The 14,315-nt window shown below is 32.4% G+C and overlaps 1 protein-coding gene across 1 annotated transcript in view; it reads right to left on the bottom strand.

Moving 5' to 3' along the window:
- Positions 1-4,455, bottom strand: part of LOC145294233 (gastric triacylglycerol lipase-like) — an 81,471-nt gene extending 77,016 nt beyond the window's left edge. The window contains exon 1 of the mRNA XM_080141339.1: positions 4,270-4,455. Within this exon, the coding sequence (XP_079997465.1) occupies positions 4,270-4,419 (150 nt within the window). The 5' untranslated portion in view covers positions 4,420-4,455. The remainder of the gene's footprint in view (positions 1-4,269) is intronic.
- Between the last annotated feature and the right edge of the window lie 9,860 nt (positions 4,456-14,315).

Raw genomic sequence — 14,315 nt, 5'->3', positions numbered from 1 at the left:
CTTACGCATAAAGTAGCGAGATTTAATCACCAACATTAAGGTTCTCCTTCGCTCAGAAATGCAAAGCATAAAAGCCACATTAATAAGACACTGTCTACGCTGGGTTAGACACCTTGCCTGACAACTGTCTACCTAAGCAAGTTCTTTATTCAGAAATTGCCAGTGGAACCAAACCCAGTGGCGGATCAAGAGCCGTGTTAAAGATTGCGATCAAAATTGACATAAACAACTGGGAATCAATGCAGCCAACAGCGGGAACTGGAGAAGAACAATATATGAAAACACAGAAATCTTCGAAAACAAAAGAAGATAAAAATAAGAAAAAATAGTCTAAAGAAAAACTGGTGGTCAACATGTCATCCCTCCTACTATTCGCTGTGACGGCTGCAGCCGTCTCTTCTGTGCACAAATAGGACCAATCGTAAATGAGCAAAATGTACACTCGTATCCGAGTTGTGCCAACGACTATATATATATATATATATATATATATATATATATATATATATATGCTTACAAGGATACCCAACCTTGCCTGAGATTTAATGAGGATCAAGATGTTTCACCCTTCTATATTTTTATTGTCATCGAAATCAGTGAAATAGTCCAATAGGATTATATTTGTATGTGTATATATATATATATATATATATATATATATATATATATATATGAAAAGTGTTTATTTTTATAAAAAAATTTAATGTGACTTACAAAAAATGTATATTTGTGTGAGTTTGTGTGTATATATATATATATTTTTTTATTTATATGTATTAGAATAGGATTATATTTAAATGTATTAGAATAAGATTATATTTGTATATATATATTTGAAAAGTATTTATTTTCAGATAAAGCTTTCAATGAGGATATCATAGCTTTTTATTATTCTTTGTGGTTTTCTGAATTAATCACCTTAATCACCAGTGCGCTTTTCAACGAGTGACAGTAATCCACTGTGTAGTCTTGTATCTTTTCAATTTTTAAGAAGTCTGGCCTTCTTCGCTCCCTTATCGGGTATTGACGCGTCTAGTTAATATTTACGTCAGTAGTTCTACTTCATTTGTCGTCATTATTAATATTTTTAACGTGATCGATTAAATGCTAGGTAATATTTCCTTACGTTTTTCGTTCATTGGATCGCCATTTTTTATATTTAATCTATCATTGAATTTTACACATCTAACCATTTTTATGTCATTTTGGGCTGAATATGCTGGACGGTTTTTATCGTAACCTACGAAAATACCTTTTTCGCTTTTATTATTTAGTTTACTGGTATTTTCTATAAATGCAAAACAATCTGAACCAAATATATGCATTCGATTCATTTTGTTTTACACCGCAAAACGCTTCATCTTCTATTGAACGATCTATTTCTGATATATGCTGCTGCCATTAAAGCGTACGTCCATAAACTATGCATTAATTTCGATTCGATAAGTAGATATCTTATCATCTCAAAAAGGGTTCGTCATGCTCTTTCAGCGGTGTCATTTTGAAATGAGGAATACCGCACAGATTTCTCGTGTTTAATACGATGGTTAATTAATAGTAAATTCAGTTCCATTGTGTGAGCGAGTACATTTTACTGAGCCGTACGGGAAATATCAGCTAAATATTTCTTAGTGGCGACGATAGTGTCGGATTTGTTTTTAAAAAAATAAACTATAATTAAACCGGAAAAATCATCAATAAAGTTCAAAACGTACCTTATATTATTTCTCCCAATCGGGCTGATCGGACCTGCTAAGTCACAGTGCACAAGTGAGAGAATTTTCGTAGCTTTTTGTCTGGCGTTCTGATTATAATTTTTTAATATCAGCTGTATTGCAGTTTTATGCCAGTGTTCCAAGTTGTGACAGGCAGTTTTTGAGGGAACCATACTTTTTAAATGATATAGTTGGTTATTTTCTTTAATGTCAAATACAGTTACATTAGACTATATCAATTTTGTCTTGTTTTGGCCAAACTTTATATTCGCGCCTTGTTTAATGGCAGCCTGCACGGAAAATATGTCTTGCTTAGGTATGAACATAACCTTTTTTAGAATAAAGTTACAAATTTCGCCATTATTATTTTTAGGGATATTTTAGCATCGCCTCTTTTCAAGACTATATCATTTATTTGACTACCGTCGGCAGGTTCGACAAAATGACTTTGTGGATTAGAGTTTAATCAAACTTTATAAAATCAGATTCCTTGGTGATAACGTGTGCTGTAGCACCACAGTCTACAAGGAGATGTTTACCGTTTGTGGTATTGTCAAAGTTACATGCGAAAAGAAATGTATGTTCTTCTTCAAAGTTCTCAACGTTTTTTATGGAGTCCATTTTGGAGCTTTTATATCGACATTGGAAACTTTTGTGGTTGGGTTGTCCACAATTATAGCAGAAAATTTTATTCTTTTTCTTGGGAAAATTACTTTTTGGGAAAACATTGCGGTGAGGTGCGTGATTTGGTGGGTCTGTTTTCAAGAAGCATTTTTTAACTAAATAATATTGCTGGAGTTATTATTGTCCACGAACATCCGATTCGTCTCTTCGTAAAAGGGCAATGCAACTTTTAATTGACTGAAATTTATGGGTTTGTCGCTATAAGTCGGGTGCGAAGATTTTATAGCAGACTCAGCCTCAACGTTCTGGAATTATCTTGTTTTTTTTCCCATCGGACAAGGAGAAAAAAATTATAATAATAATAATAAATAAAAGAAAATACAAAACAAGGTTCTATCTACACCAATGCAGCTATGCTAATGCACCAGAGTGACGATACTCCAACAAAGTCTGGTAATATCGTGAAATCATGCTGAGGCGCTCTACGCGAGTGGTAATGAAGCTTCCTCCTCGAAACCATACCTGAACCAAATCATTACCTGATGAAATTTTTGTGGAAGCAATGTCGCTTAACAAGCAACAGTGATTGTATAAAAGTTTTATACTTTATGTATCTCTTTATGTTCTTTTTCTATATCTGCCTTTCTCTCTTCTTCCAGCCCCCCTCTCTCTCTTCATATATATATATATATATATATGTGTGTGTGTGTGTGTGTGTGTCTGTATATAATTATATATAATTACCTTATTCTCTCTGCATACATAGATTTTTCTCTATGTACACACACACACACACACACACACACACACACACACACACACACGCACATATATATATATATATATAAGGTGTCCAAATAAAATGTATACACTCTTTAAATGACCATAAAACCAACGTTTATTATAAGAAAGAAAAGTTTCATACATCAAAATAATGTGGACAACTATAGAGACCAGCTAATTATAGAAAGCGTTCACATTATTGGCATTGTGGTCCCTGAACATCTGACAACGCACACTGATTGGGTCGAGAACGTTCCTAATCAATTCAATTGGTATATTGACACATTTTTTCTCAATGGTTACTTTCAACTCATTCAGTGTAGCTCGTTTTGTGGTATGAATCTTGTGTTTAACATGCCCCCACATCGCCCTTTCAAAAAGAGAAAAATCCAGGGGAGCTACAATTCGGTGAACGTAGACAGTACTTAATACTTCCTCTTCGTCCTTACTATATGTTTCGCAGATGACTATCAAGATATGCTCTTACGTCATGCTGATAGGTATGAAGTGCTCCATCCTGCTTGAAGTGCCATTATTTATTCTTAAAGATCTCTTGGAAATATGGCATAGCGTATTCATGTAACAATTTGAAATAATTTAAAGAGTGTATACATTTTATTGGGGAACCCTTTATGTAAAGATATGTGATAATATGCTTTATGGAAAAGTCATTTACTCAGATTCCGAGAATTCAACATCTGTAACGAATCTGTGTACGATCGTTTCTGTGACAATGTTTTTGAAGTAAATAATATTTCAATAAATACTATTATTGCATACGTTTTATATAAAGCTCTTGCAGATTAATTTCTTCTACAGAGTTGGCTTTATATCTTCAGTATTTTACATACTTTGTTTTTATGTTATTGCTTTTTCTTACGAATTAAATTAAGACATTTATCTATCAAAGTTGTTCTTTTCGGTTTGGTTACAGACCTTTATGAATACAACGCACACATATATGTGTATACACATTCTTTAAATCTTCTAGTATATCAGCATATCAAAACATTTAAATGTGTTTACTATTACTACTACTATTACTCCTCCTCATTCTCCTTCTCCTACTACTATTATTACTACTACTAATAATAAGAGGAATTAGAATAATAATCAAAATAATATTGAAAAAATATGGCGTTCTTACGGATTTCATTTTCATTTCCGGATCATCATTACCAAACCACCCGTAGTTCGTGAGGTTTCGGATTTCATCAGTTATTAATGTCCTTCCAACAACCTCGCCATGGTAGTAGAGGAAGAGAATTATTAAAGAAAGGCTGATCGTTAACCGCATCGCTGGGGAAGAAATACGTTTTGCTTCTTATGTGAATGCTAAATGTTTTCTGTGTAATCGAACCAATCTACTTATAAAAAGCAGGCATATTTGTGAATCCTCACATATGCTGTTTTAAAAATCTATTCAAAATCATTGTGAATCAGATCAGCTGTGATTCAAACATTCTTGAATGCGATAAGATAAGGAACGATTTAACATATTTTTTCAAATGCAAAAGAAAATAATAATACTCCTGATGGATTACATACACCAAAACGCCAAAAAAAAAGAATGATTTGTTTTCCTTATAATAGTCTTCAACTTATATAACCATTAACCCTTGTTTGGAATATTAATAATCATCTATAAATTAAAGAGCTTAAGAAAAGAAGACAATCAAAAGAGGTAGTGTTTTAATCGTTTATCTCCATCCTGTAAACCATGACTTTTTTCTCGGTTAACGATATATATATATATATATATATATATATATATATATATATATATATATATATATATATTTATATATGTATATATGTAATGGCGATAAAATCTGATTTCCAGAAAAAATATACCTGCATTCTAGCCATTTCTCACACATTCCTCTGTAGTTTTACATATATATATATATATATATATATATATATATATATATATATATATATATAAAATAAAATAAAAAAATACTTTTGCATGCAAAATCCGATCCCTCATTTTGCTAATTCCTACCCTCTGATGAGAAGGAAAGTATTTCTTCGAAACTCCACGGAATAAGGACTATCCACTTATCTAGTGTTTCCTTTTCAGATTAAATATGTTTTTAACTCATTTCAAAGTGTTTTTTAACATGTTTTATTAACTGTTTGCTCGTATATATATATATATATATATATATATATATATATATATATATATATATATGTAAAACTACAGAGGAATTTGTGAGAAATGGCTAGATAGCAGGTATATTTTTTCTGGAAATCAGATTTTATCGCCATTACATATATACATATATAAATATATATATATATACATATATACATATATATATATATATATATGTAATGCTCTCGTAGTTTTACATATATATATATATATATATATATATATACATATATATGTATGTGTGTGCGTGCGTGTGTGTGTGTGTGTGTGTGTGTGTGTAAAATTACGAGAGGAATGTGTGAGAAATGGTTAGAAAGTAATTATATTGTTTCTGGAAATCAGATTTTATCGCCATTTTTATAAGATATCCGAATCACGCCTACATCTTAAAATAAAAAAGGAGCTATAATACTGTTTCTGAGATGTTCGCAAGGAAGGTATCAGGTCACAAAAAATTAACAAGAAATTACATTTGCTGGCACTTCAATTCCTTCGGAAAATATGATCTTTATGAAAACAACAACAATTACGAATACAAGGGTCGCTCCAAATATAACGCCCCCTTTTTTAACATAAAGTAAAAGAACTACAAAGACGGAGGTGGTACCAATGAAATGGGTGATCTTTTGTGCTCTAGAATTTATTTTTTTACATAATCACCATAATTCTCAATCCATTTTTGCCAGGAATTCAATGACGGATATTTGCGTTTGGACGCACGTCTATTAGAAGGGCTGATTACTTGGAGTATCACACAGTCAATAGCTGCAACATAGGGATGAAGCTCTCAAGGTCTGGATTTATCAGATCAGTTTTCATAACACTGCAACCTGCAGTCTCTAATGATTTATTCAGACGGAATAAAAATAGGAGACATTACATTTGGTGCACCCCTCGTATTACTAATCAGTGTATTATTTCGAATATATTAGCATACATGTACATAACCCAGCAAAATAGATATTTTTCTATACTTATATTTAATAACGTTTTTTTTTCTCTGAGGAGAAGAACATATTTTTGAAACTAAATGGAATAAGGATCCTTTCACCTTTATTTCGTATTCCTTGTTTAGAATAAAATATTGTAAATTCAATTCTACAATATCTTGACGTTTTCTACAAATATATTAACATATATGAACATATTATAAAAAAAACCCTATATTATTGTACTTAGCTATTCTTAGTAAACATTCATGGAATATTTATGACATTTCGAAATATTATATATAATATATGATTTGGATTATTATAATGATATAAGATTTAAATAAAGTTTAATAGAAATAATATAAATATTAATAGAAATAAACTAAACTTTTCTTTCAGTAACTAAATTTCAGACATAAATGTGTAAATTGAAATCAGTTTATTGGAATATGTTAATTTGTAGCTTTTGCATGACGATTTGTAGGATCAAAGTGTGCTCAATAGAATTTTACCAAATTTTCCATTAGGCAATATTCACATGTTGATAGTATTCTAGGTGTTAATAATGTTAATGTTACTCCTCTCTATCAGCCTCCTCCTACCACGTATTCTCCCTTTCCTCCTCTTATACTATGACGACTACTACTACTACTACTACTACTACTACTACTACTACTACTACTAACAATAATAATGATACTTTAACATTAAATTCATCTATTATTTAGCAATTATGATATAGATACATAATTTTTAATGAATTTTTAAAAAGTGCAACAAAATGTATATAATATGAAATAAATCAAACATTATGATTAAATACAATTTAAATTAATGTTTTTTACTTACTTTGTAAAATTTATTGAAGTGAACTGTATATTGATAAATTTCAAATTAAATATTATACTTTCATTTTTAAAGTTAAAAACAAACTTATTTAACTTTATATTAATTTTATTTTCGTCTTCTGCAAGAAATGCATTTCTTACTTGTGTCTTATTTTTAAGATTATATATTTGCATAACTTTTAATTTAACTTTAAAAAATGAATATGTAAGACGTTTAAATTCATTTTTGTTTCAATATTCTACTTGGGTGAAAAAAATAAAATTATTAGTGAAAAAAATAATTCAAATCTGATTCAAAGAATAAAAAAGTAAAACAAAAAGGAATATATATATTTTTTTATTTATTGCGGACTATTTTTCTCATCTTTATTAGTTGTTGTTTCACGACATTTCGGCTAACTATTCCTCTGGTCTTCGTCAGGTTGTAACAGTGACCGATAGGAACTTCGAATCTCCTAACTGCATTCTCAGCAATCACTGCCATCCGCAGCTGTTGTCGTCTCACCACGTTTTTGTCAAGTAAGCCTCTGGCCCGCTTTGGCGAGGATTGAAACCGCTATCTTCAGACACTGCTCATCTGGAACCGTAGAGATTCAATGTCTCTATCAACTGCACCACGGGCCCGGAAGGGCGATCAAGATTGGATTTTTTGATATTATAAATCCACGTTTATTTATTATCTGATCTTCCATTGTCGGGTCCGTACCGAATGGTATATATATGGCCGGCTTTGGTAGGATTGAAACCGCTATCTTCAGACAATGCTCATATCAGAGGCTTACTTGGCCAAAACGTGGTGAGACGACAACAACTCCGAATGGCAGTGATTGCTGAGAATGCAGTTAGGAGATTCGAAGTTCCTATCCGTCGCGGTTACCACCTGACGAAGGCCAGAGGAATAGTTAGCCGAAACAACAACTAATAAAGATGAGAATAATAGTCCGCAATAAATAAAAAATAATAATATAAATGATACTCATCTCAATAATGAATTCCAATTAAAATAATATAGAAAGGAATATATTTTTCAATGTATTCTTCTGTTTTCCCCCCAGTGTATTTTACTTCTATTTCTCCTTGGTATCTCTATTTTCTTACTGTCATTCAGCTCATATATATTCGATCTTACGTATTCAGCACTGTCCAATTCAACATAAGCAGAGAAAATTATAATATAACACATGCCAGTTGTATTCATAGTACATTAATTTTCATCCAACATCTGGTACGTTTCAAATATTGACTGATATATTGCACATACCTATTAAATCTAGGCAATTAGGCACTATTTTATGTAGCGTACACTATTTAACGAATGTCCTACTGTATTAATAAATTATTGCATTATATATAATGAATACAACAAAAACAATTTAATAAGTAAAAAAATAAGAAAAATATAATGAATACAACAAAAACAATTTAATAAGTGAGCCGTGAAAAAATAAATTAGGAGGCATTAAGAGCTCTACTGAGAGCACTTAATAAAACTAAGGACGTCTCAATAAAGCTACTATAACTAATTTCTAACTCTGCTAGAATATAAATTATTTAAGTGTGTACTGACAAAAATATCATACAGGAGACATTAAGATCGTTATTGAAAGCACAAAACAAAGAAAATGATTTATTAAAAGAACGCAAATAATAAGCATCAAGAAGCAACCCGAGTGCTACTTAAACCACTAAATAACAGTAAGGAGGTTTCTAGAGCAATACTAAACCATTTTTCTCCAACCCCTAGAAGAAAAGTGATATTTAAGTCATAACCGAAAGAAATTTTGCCAGCACTAAATAAAATGAACGAGACCCATACAGCATTACTAAAACCAAGTTTCTAACCCACCTTAAAAGCTTTTTTTAATTGAACACTTAAAATAAATAACGCTCACGAGACCCTCAGAGCGCTTCTAAAAGCACAAAATAAAAGTAAGGAAAACTCCAGAGTACTACTTAAACCTAACTTATTACCCTCTTATGTAGAAAATAATTTTTGAAGTCATTAATGAAAAATTTAACTTAAGAGGCTTCCGAAGCGCTACTGAAAGCACTAATTAAAATAATTAATTCAGATCACTACTAAAAGCAAGTTATTTAACGCCGCCACTTAGAAAGGAAAATATTTTTTAAGTCTGCAGTAAAATTGAAATTCAGGAAACTTCCAGTTCGTTACGAAAGCACTAAATAAAAGTAAAGAGGCTCCCAGATACTAATAAGACCAAATTTCTAATCCTCCACCTCGAAGAGATATTATTTTTTTTTAGTAATCACAGAAGAAAAGAAAACTCCTGATGCTTCCATAGCCATACGGAAAGCAGCAGCAGCAGCAGCAGCAGCAGCAGCAGCAACAACAACAACAACAACAACAACAACAACAACAACAACAACAACAACAATAATAATAATAATAATAATAATAATAATAATAATCAAGCACTACTAAAATCATTTTTAATACCTCATTTCATATTTAAAAATGAAACTACTCTCTGAATTTACGTGATCTTTGATTATACAATGTCCTATTTCCTTCAGGGGCAAGATTTTGTTTTTTTTATATGAGTAGAATTCTGTACAAATACCTTATTTCTTATTTTAAAATAAAACTTTTCAGTGATTTCAACTAGTGTTTTTTTTTGTAGGACCCTTTTTCAATCATGGTAAAGTTTTTATTTGTTTTTTCATATGGATAGAATTCTGTAGAACCACTTTATTTTCTTAAGTGCAACTTATCTTGCCTTTAGTAACAGTAATGCATTGTGCACTACTTCTATTTGTAAGAAATACTTTAAATAAGTTAAAACTCAAAATAACTTATACATGCCTTAAGTAGAAAGGTAACTTGCATTGCCTTTAATATGTAAGAACGTAATAATATTCCCCCTTGAAATGCTTGAAATGAAAACTATCACCCATCTACAAAAGCGCTTTATTTTTCTCATAATTATTTTTATTATGTGATTTTTTAAATAATATTTGGAATTTATACGAATTTCGACATGACACGTAAGTATGTAATAATATTTATCAACCATTTTCAAGCTAAATATAATAACTATATCAATTTCATAAGTGAGCAGTTAAAAAATAAAACTCAGAGGGCCTTCAGCGCACTACTGAAAACCATAATTTAAATACTGGAGGTCACAAAACCACCACTAAAAGCAACTTTTTCCACCTACAATAGAGAGAAAATATTTTTAAGTGAACAGTAAAAAAACACAATAGCACTTAGTGTCATAGAAAGCATTGAATAAAAGTAAGAGGGTCCCCAAAGTTCTACATAAACAAGTTCCTAACTCCCTCTCCGTTTTAATAGCTGTTAGAATATGTCCTCAAATAACGTGACAAACGAACACACATGGTGACAAGCAGACACAAACTTTTAGTATAAAATAGAATTTCTCTCTATAGTGGTATATATGTGTCTCTTACCCTTTTTACGTTTGTATTTTTTCTACTGACAATAAGAAATCATCTCATTATGTGTAAGGTCTTAAAAAAGTCTTGAATTTTGACAAAAAAACCTTTATATAACTTTCTTCAAATTCAAACTTTGGAAATTCTCTAAAAAGGCTTAGAATGAAATTATGAACATATTTAATACAGGTTTAAGTGAATTATATTTAGTATTAAATGGGTAAAATCTAGAATTTCAACTCTCTCAAAATACAAATAATTTAAGAGACGGACAATAATGTCCTCTCAAAGTCAAAACGTCCATTAGATTAGATAGACAGAAGTAATATAAAACATCTTGCTTCTTGACGTCCTCGTGCAATGACAACAGAAACGTCCCAGCTACATAATAAATATTTAAGAAAACTGGAGGTTTGAGATTTGTGTTGAAGAAAATAGATTTCACAAATATTTGACAAGTGTTAAATTATCTCGTATAGTATACTTATTTTACGAGATATCGGTCTAGAACTATTACTAATAATATATAATTGTTTGTACACAAGTCACAATTTTACACAGATTGTTGGCATTTTTGTATTTTTTCAATTACATTTTCACCCGAAACAAGGCACATTGCCACTTTGTTGTAGGGGGATACTATCAGGGACATAGACATCAGGGGTACTGTTTAGGGAGTTGGGCAGCAAGATGTCGGTTCACGTTGCACTTGAACTTCTGTATGTTAGTACAGTTGGGGAAGCAGTGACCCGGAAGGGAATTCCAAAGTCTAGCTGTCCTGGGGAAGAAACTACTGGAGTAAAAGGCTTTCTTATATCTAGGGATCTCTACTGTGAAGGGGTGGGATTTAGCTGCTTGTCGGGTTTGTCGGGGGTATTTACGTTGAGGGGGGGACACGTGCTTGCAGTTAGTCAGAGCATTCACCGTTAAAGTACTTGTAGAACAGGCAGAGGGATGCAGCATTTCGTCGATGGGACAGAGGCTGAAGTTTAGATGAGAGCTCAGGACCCATCAGATTGGCGACTCTCTTTTGAACCTTATCTAGGAGCGAGAGACTAGTGGCAGATGCACCAGCCCAAATATGACAAAAATACTCCATACATGGGCAAATGGTGGCCTTATAGAGGTATAGGATACTTTCGGTGCTAGTAGCTTTCTAGCACGGTAGAGAGAACCTACCTTCTTCGCAGCGGTCCTGGCGATACTCTCAATGTAATTGTTTCAACTCATGTTTCATTAGAGCGTTAGGTCGAGGAGTTTAAAAGATGTACTTTCAGATAAAGAGTCATTGACCACTGCTATTGGTGGTAGAAAAGGTTTATTGTAATAATTGAAGGAAACGAGTTTAGTCTTGGCAGCATTGAATGCGACCATCCATTTATGTCCCCATTCTACTAGAGATCGGAGGTCATCCTCTAGTGTTTCTGCCATTTCTTTAGATATGTGTTCATTTGTTTTCCTGTCGTATCTGTTATAGAGCGTTGTGTCGTCAGCATATATACCTATCTCACAGGCAATTTTGTCAGCGAGGTAATTTATGAATATTAGAAATAACAGAGGTCCAAGGATAGACCCCTGATGAACTCCCGCATTTATATCATATTGTTTAGATTTACGACCATCGAGGACAACCTGGATTTTTCTCTTATCTAAGAAGGATTTAATTATGTCATGTATTCTTCCAGTGATACCATATGATCTAATTTTCCTGAGAAGACCTTCATGCCATACCCAGTCAAAAGCCTTAGATATATCTAGAGCTACCGCTCTACCCTCTCCGCTTTGTCTAGTGACTGGTATATACGTTCTGAGATTGCAGTTAGGATGTCTGCTGTGGAACGGGCTTGCCTAAATCCATATTGTTGGTCAGTCAGAAGTTTAGCATCTGTAAGGTGGTGGACTAGAGCTTGGTTAATTATTGTCTCAAATATTTTGGCGAAAAGTAGGAGGAGGCTAATGGGGCGATAATTTACTGGGTCAGTTCTTTCGCCAGAATTCTTGAAAACTGGTACTACAGAAGCAGTTTTCCAGCAGGCAGAAAATCAAGATTCATTAAGGCATTTGTTGTAAAGTTTGGAGAGAACTGGAGCTACTTCGGTGGAGCACTTTTTTAATAGTACAGCCGGGATGAAATCAGGTCCAAATGCTTTTGCAGTTTCAAGATTATTTATGATAGCATGCACCTGAGAAGGGGTGATTTTCAGATCGTGTAGTGTGCCGCCTGTCCGCAAAGGAATGTCAGGGAGGGGGTGGTTTTTAGGGTCCAGTGTGGAGTTGGAAGCAAATCGACTGGCAAACATATTAGCCTTCTCAGTTGCAGAGCAAACAACCTCATGATTGTTGGGGAATTGTTGATTGCCATTATTTACTACACTGTTGTAGATTTTCCAGAAGTCACGGGTTCCTAATTTCTGTATTCATACTATTTCAAACAATATCAATGGATAATTTAAATTGAGATAACTGAGAGATTGAAACACAGCATAATCAGGTAGGTAGTCTGTAAAAATATCCATTAGCATTCGTAACTCAAATGATTTAGCATATCAAAATAAATCAACGAGCAAATGTTAGCAAAGAGAAGGTTGGTTATAACTAATAAGATGTCGTCCTGTCCATTAGTTAAATGGCTTGAAGTGAATCTCTTCCGACTCATTTAATCGAGAATTCCAATCATTAGTAACATTACACGTCAAAATGCTACAGGATATTTTCCGAAATAACAGATAACGATTTAAATTGTGCCCAGCGTTTGCTAATACATACAGTGTTCACGAGCAATTTTTTATAGATGCCCATTAACTTAAACATTGCTTCGTTTCAATTAACTAAGAGTTTGATCCGGTTTCGTCATACCCACCAGCTTATTTGTTTTCCTTTGTAATTTTGTAATTACTTAGAATCTATATATGTAATGAAGTTAAGCAAACAACACCGCTATATTTCCGCGTATATTAGGCTATACGTGAGTCTCGTGTCAATTACCTCGAAATAGTTATATAGTAGGAACTTTACGCGAGTAAGTAGATATTAGGTTTATGCGGTTAAAACAATCAACATTCGACACACTGCTGCCAAAAACCCGCTACTCCAAATTTAACCAGACTGCTGTCAAAACTCAACTCAAATTAAGCTTTTTATATCCAACCGGAAGCATCTTATTTGCATATTAGGTGACAATATCGTAAGCATATAAAAATAAAAAGCATTTTCTTTTTCCTTCATTCTTTTTGTCTGCCCTGAACTCTCTCTCCTTCTCTTTCTCTCTCTCTATCTATCTATATATATATATATATATATATATATATATGTATATATATATATATAAAGATGTGTGTATATGTGTGTGAGTTCGTTTCATATAGCCTACACAAAGGCTGGGCCGATTTTTATGAAATTAAACACTAATGTACATTATGTATATACCAGTGTTCTTAGATAGATTACGTATCGGAATATGTTCGGTTAGTACTGATAGTCGATAATAAAAAAAAATAAAAGAAGGAACACTCGATTTCGACCAAATTTTACACCTTACACAGCATAACTTAAGCAGAAAATCAACTGTAGGCTCTTTGATATGAAATCGACGCGTTCGAAACAAATGTTTTTCTTTAAAACACAGTTGAACCATGATATTGCAGTTTCATTTTAAATTTAAATTCACGCCATTATAACCGTACAAGTAGAAAGACCATGCATATAAATTAAATAGTAGTTTCTTTGATCTCTATATAAATAAAATGAACTCATTTTTTCCCCTCCAACTTTGACCTTTATAGGACTGCACCTGTATACATTTGGTGCAGCCGTATCATTCACAAACTGA

This window comes from Euprymna scolopes, chromosome 15, assembly GCF_053919585.1.
Source record: "Euprymna scolopes isolate OS-2025 chromosome 15, ASM5391958v1, whole genome shotgun sequence".
NCBI lineage: Eukaryota > Metazoa > Mollusca > Cephalopoda > Sepiida > Sepiolidae > Euprymna > Euprymna scolopes.
This window is presented reverse-complemented; position numbering and strand designations above follow the sequence as displayed.